A 6,165-nucleotide genomic window follows, 5' to 3' on the forward strand; every position below is an offset into this window, starting at 1 on the left:
TTTTATTTATTTTCATATTTTTTAATACATTTAAATATTTTTAAAAAATAAAAAAAATATATATCAATATACTTAAAATCACTTCCTTAATCACTAAATAAAAAAATAAAAAATAAAATTTTGTCAAGCGGTCAAATGGAGCGGTAAGAGTGAGGCAGCATAATAGTGTTTCTTTTTTATGATTTAGCACTATCCATCAATAATTTATTTTATCACCTCGGTATATAAGATGAGAACATAATGAAATTGCAATGCATGTATAGTCTAACGAGTAATGTTTTTTTATTAGAAGAAATGAATTATTTGAGAATTGATAGACTAAACCCCATTAATATCTAAATTGTAAATGAAGTAATACTATAAAGTATAGGATAACTCTTGCATGACAGAGTGGCAGACTAACATAATATTCTCTAAATCCCATTAATATTTAAATTCTAAATAAAGTAATATTACAAAGTATAGGATAACTCTTGTATGACATAGAGTGGCAGGCTAACATAATATTCTCTCCACTATATCCCTTCTAAAAATATTACTTCCTTTAGAGGAAGATAAGTTCTTTGCCCACTGTGTAACACTGAGGAAGAAAACATCTCTCGCTTTAATTTTCAATTGTCCCCTCTCTCGCTTTACTACATTAGCTATGGATAATCTCTGGATCCTAAGAAATAAAGTAATCCCACAAGGTTCCTTACTCATCTCCAAATTAGTTTGTATCAAAAGTTTCTGAAAGCTTCGCTAAGCACAGCAAAGCATGAAAAATAAAATCTCAAACAATAGGTGGTTAGATGACAAACCCATAAGGTTTCTACTCACTCTCATTCGATTTGGTAGTCAGAGACAATGGCAGTACAATAGCTTCAATATGCAGATTTGACAGGGGAATCTCACTTTTCGTCCAGATAAACTTCATTCACAATACCAACCCAAAAGTTAGTGAAGCATCGGTTGCATTATCGGCAATTCAAGAGTCAACAAGCATAAATTTAAAAAAGATTCTTATTGAAGGAGATTCCAAATAAGTAGTACAAGTAATTTCTAAATCAACAGACTGGACAATGTAATCCATTATACAAGACATAAAATACCAACTTCACAACTTCAAAAAATGGAAAGTGCAAAAAAATATATCGACCTCAAAATTGATGTACGTATAATTTGGTGCAATGGAGACATATGAAAGCATTTCCTTAATCTACATTCCACAATATCTATTATATTTTATAGTGGCCTCATAATACTGCATAATTAATTTACTTTGAAGTCTATGCTGATTTTATAAAAGCTTGGGAAAAAAAAAAAAAAGTGGCCGACTAATGTCAAATCTATCAAAAGAAGTAAACAAATGATTAATTTAGTGTCTTTTACAGGTGTGCATTTTTTCTTCGGTGCCTTCGCTCCAATTTGAATTTTGTCCGCCTCGGATCCCAATAAATTTATATTTTTGTTTATTACGTATTCGGATTAAAAAAATTTATGTATAATAACTTTTGTGTACTTTTTATATATTTTATTAATGTGATTGACTGTATTATTATTTTAAATATAAAATAATTATTTTATCCAACTATATTAATAAAAGACACTAAAAATATACAAAAATAATTATACATAACAGAATTCATTCGAAATATACTTCACAATAAATACTAGTGTTTGAGAAAAGCTGTCCTTTAAATTTTGGGGTCGGCAGCTCAGCCTCTGGAACCTGCAAAAGTTGTTTACTCCAACTGTGCCCAAGTCATATTTGCCCCGCACCATTGAGCAGTTGGCGTCTTGGTTATCACAGAGGAGAGATGTCACGGACAATTTGTCACAACAACTGCCAAGTTCACTTCACATGCTTGAGGCTGGCCGGTTTGGGTCCAGCCCGGCCCGATTAGAAAAAACAGTCTATTTAAGTATAAAAAACTGTGTTTAAATGTTAAATTGAATTAAGTTAAATTAAGTTGAAATGATAAAATATTGTTAGACTTGCATATTGATAATATTAGACTTAAGTTAAACTCAAATTAAAGTGTTTGGACAGTAGAGAGATATGAGATCACTTTATTACTATTCACTTTTATTTAATATTTATTATTATTATTTTTTTATTATTTATAAATTATTTAAAATCATTTTAATGCCCAAACGTAAAACTTTTACCAGTTCACAGACAGTGGTACACAAGGACCAAAAACGGAACGCCCGTTCTGAACTATAAAAACCAGCATCCATTTGTTGGGCTGGACCAACTGTGCAATCTACGACCCAATTTTGAACCTGCCGAATTCAATCCAATCCAATTTTCACGGTGGACGTCGTATTTATGAGGCAAGATTCGGGCAAAGAGAATGAAATGGGTAAGATGACGATCCGACATTCACGGAATTGACAGCAATCCTCGACCGCAAATTTACGCAACTATTGTTGTGGTGGTCTATAATAAAACCGGTCCAAGTTAATAATTCCAAGGACTTTGTTATGTACAAACATTAAACATAAGGTTTTGTTGGGATTCTCAATTCCTCTCAACTCATCTCAACTCATCATTTTAATTTTTTTAAATTTTAACATAAAATATAATAAACAATTCAACTTTTTCAAATATTAAAATAATAATAATATTATTAAAAAATAATATTCTAACAATATTTTATTTTCTCAACTCAACTCAATTCACTTGAATATCTAAACGCAACTTAAGTCTAATTCCAAGTCCAAGTCCATTAAAAAAAAAAATCCAAGTCCAAGTCACTGAGTCAGCAAAGAAATGGCGAAAAATATGCCCGCCGGTTGAGACCATGTCACCGTTTGAATCAAAGCTTTTCGTTTCCATGGGAAATAGAGACGGTCGAGGAAAAGAAAAAACATGGGAAATAGAGATGATATTCACATACGGCACAGAAAAAATATTCCCACCCGCACCGCATCAGATTTTCCAAACAAAACAAAAATACGCATCGAAAAGACCTTCTGTGTTAACTCTTGTCGTCAGCCTGCCAATCCATCCATTATTCTACTTTGCTATCTCTGTTGAAGAAAATAACAAATGATTATCGCATCGTCTGAATTGAAAAGTAATTTTAACTTATTTTATTTTATTATTATAATTTTTTTAAATTTTTATATAAAATATAATAAATAATTAAAATTTTTTAAATCTCAAAATAATAATAATATTAAAAAATAATATTCTAACAATATTTTATTTAACTCATTTAAAATAATCTCTTAATTCAAAGGAGACTTATGTGTTTATATATTAATTCTACTCGTTTCTTTCGTATATTTTTGGGATCTATGGACCCAAGTTTGAATATCAGAATCTGATAATAGCCCAAATGTTTGATTTTTCTAATTTTATATATTAAAATTTCTTATAATTTTATTGACTCGAATATTTTTATAATTTGATTAAAGATAAAACGTAACATGTGAGTCACAGTACATATAATATTAGAATCTACATTACTTATAGGTAGCATTTAATGCAGTATGCTCCATCGACTTTCTTTTTTTCTCTCCAATTATAAAAGATGCTTGGATTAAAAAAAAAAAAAAAAAATCTATCTACTCCTATGTTCAACGAAGACAGTTGTCATTGGGTTAAGTTTGGATAAAATTCAACTTTTTTTATTTTTAATTTTTAAAAAAAATAGAGATAAAATTCAATGATTTCACGACAAACCCCATCATCTGTGACATTGTCTTAATACAGTAACAAAGAGGTGTAAACTTAAGGATTACCCTTTATTGCCGTCCTCCATTTGCGCAATCTGAGAGATTTCTTTATTTTTAGAGCACTTTTTCAGCTGGTAGTAGTAAATGATGCCGTGCATTGCCGGCTCAAGAACGACGATCCCTAACGCCAAAATCCCGGCACTTTCCATTTTATATAAAAGCGCGGGGAGACCAGACAATTTGCACGAATGCTAACACGAAGTTACCAACACAAAAGCAAAAAGACCACATTTCCTCGTTTTTCTCAGAATCTGTAACCCAACATTCTCGTTAAACGAACAGCCCCCTCTGAATTATCGCAATCACCACCAACGCAGTTCGTTCGCATCCACTTCCTTAAGGAATCCACCAAGACCCAATTACAGAGCAAAAACAGAAAAAAGAGCGAGAGCATGAATAAGAAGAATAGGTTCTTTATGTGCTTTAGACCGGTCTCCATGGACGGTTCTCTTAAAACGGTAAGGCGTACGGACGGCCGCCTGGGTGATCCTATTTTCACATGTATCGCTGCGGGAGATAAAGAGGGCATGGAGTTTCGGAGGATATCGCCGCCGATTTTGGCGTTGGATCGTGCGAAGAAAGAGGAAGAAGGCAGCGGTGACTGGCGAAAGAAAGACGGGAACAGTCGGCTCTCGACGATCTTGAAAACGGTTTTCACCGCGAATTCATTGGTTAGTGCTTTTACCTTTTAATTTTGGCCCGATATAGGCACATACACACGCGGTTATTGCGTGATCATGATTCCTGTTTGTTAACTCTGTTTTATAGATTTTCCCTTCCCGTTCCTGCTTTCTTGCGTTTGTTATTGTTTTCACTTAGACCGTCCCATGCAGTCTGCAGAAAAGAATAGACCCGTAACCCAAATTTCACTCTGGCTCTTTCTTTCTTTCTTTCATTTTTTTCTAGGAAACTCCAGAGCATCTGCTTTTAGTGCCTCTTCAATCTTACTCTTCTCAACACATTAGTTTTCATTTAAAAAAAAACAGAGAGATGCTGTTGATCATATAATATTTGATGGACTTCCAAATCAAAATGCAATTTTTGTTTGCTATTTTTTTCAGCCCTTATTCACAATTTTTGTTAGTTGACTAGGCTAATTGATATGATTCATAGTTTTCCTTTGTTTGGATAAAGCTGATCGATCAATATTCCAATATAAAATTTAATTCTCGATCTGATATTACGCTTCTCACTATTGTTTTTATTATCTCGTATTTGTGCTGTTCAAATGCTCGTTACATGGCTTATTTACTTGACAATCCCATTACATTGTTATTATTATTGTTATTTCTTTTTGCACTCTCGAAATCCGCTCATTGCTTTTTATGGAACTGATAATTCATACATTGTCTTCGTCAGCAGAAAAATAAGAAAAGAAAACTTGGACGAGGCTCATTTCGATCAGAATCCAATATTACTGCAAGCTCCATTGATATGACAGACTCACTGGATGAAAATTCAATGCATAAACACAAAATGTTCGATGATAACAACCTTAGAGCTGATTCGAATGTTTCATCATCTTTACGTTGTTCTTCTGCGCTCACTTTGACCTCCTTCAGTTCTTCCCGTTCTAGCTCATGTACTGCTTCCGATACGAGGTCTTCATCTCAGAGATCCAAGTTGTTTGGACTGAATGCAGCAGAGTCTAAACAGAGGGGGCAAGACAGCATCCAAGAAGGCAGAAAAGGATGTCGCACTTCTAATGCTGCTTTGTGTTTGCTTCTTATCAGTCTTGTGGTTTTGATATTTTGCGGCAAGATTTGCTCTATTTTGTGTACTTCAACGTGGTTTATCTTTATACGTTGGAGCGCCAGACACGAGTATCTGGAGGATGGGGCAGAGTCCCCAAATATTGTCTCGAAGTTTGAGTCAGAGTCGGAGGAATATAATAACAAGTAGGTCGTCATGGAAGGACCATTGAGAAGGAACTGTGCTCGCTGCTTATTGACGTTCTGATCTTCATCTTGTTCTATTTTTGTTTCTTGGAGCTGGCAAAGGCCGAGCAATAAAAGGTTAAATGGTCTAGTATTGTGTAGTTCTTTTGTCTTTGTATATCTTTGAGAGGTATTTGGGGGATTTCGTTGCAGAACCAGTGTAGGACCCCAAATTATACAAAGAAATGAAGTCTTGCTAATGGGAAATAATTTTACTATAAATTGAATACATAAAATTAAATTTACAAAATAACGTGATTTGATGTAATACGTTATAACAACTTGGACTTAGTCAAGTCCTCGCCTGTCTTAAGTCATCATGTCATGCCTAAGTTGGACCGTACATAAGGTTTATAGAGTCCTTAAAGAACTTTGGGTTTTTATTAGTTAATTATTTACCTTAGTGTGTTTGGCATCTAAGCCCATAAGAGAGGCCCAATAGGCCTTAGGATTTCGGCCGATCTTTTTGTGCTAAAGCCTAAAACCCCAGTGGAACAAA

At 33.6% G+C, this 6,165-nt stretch overlaps 1 protein-coding gene across 1 annotated transcript; it reads left to right on the plus strand.

The window, feature by feature from the left end:
- The first annotated feature begins 3,738 nt into the window (after window positions 1-3,738).
- Window positions 3,739-5,767, plus strand: LOC121235108. The gene is made up of 2 exons (XM_041131353.1): window positions 3,739-4,400; window positions 5,089-5,767. Exons 1-2 carry the CDS (start codon window positions 4,122-4,124, stop codon window positions 5,629-5,631), a joined length of 822 nt encoding a protein of 273 aa, XP_040987287.1. The 5' UTR covers window positions 3,739-4,121; the 3' UTR covers window positions 5,632-5,767.
- The last annotated feature ends 398 nt before the right edge of the window (window positions 5,768-6,165 follow it).

The sequence above is a fragment of the Juglans microcarpa x Juglans regia genome, chromosome 6D, assembly GCF_004785595.1.
Source record: "Juglans microcarpa x Juglans regia isolate MS1-56 chromosome 6D, Jm3101_v1.0, whole genome shotgun sequence".
NCBI classification, from domain to species: domain Eukaryota; kingdom Viridiplantae; phylum Streptophyta; class Magnoliopsida; order Fagales; family Juglandaceae; genus Juglans; species Juglans microcarpa x Juglans regia.

Coding starts and splice junctions, on each gene's coding strand:
- LOC121235108 (XM_041131353.1), top strand. CDS start 4,122: ATGAATAAGAAGAATAGGTTCTTTATGTGCTTTAGACCGGTCTCCATG. Junction 4,401..5,088: donor TTTTCACCGCGAATTCATTG/GTTAGTGCTTTT, acceptor TGTCTTCGTCAG/CAGAAAAATAAGAAAAGAAA.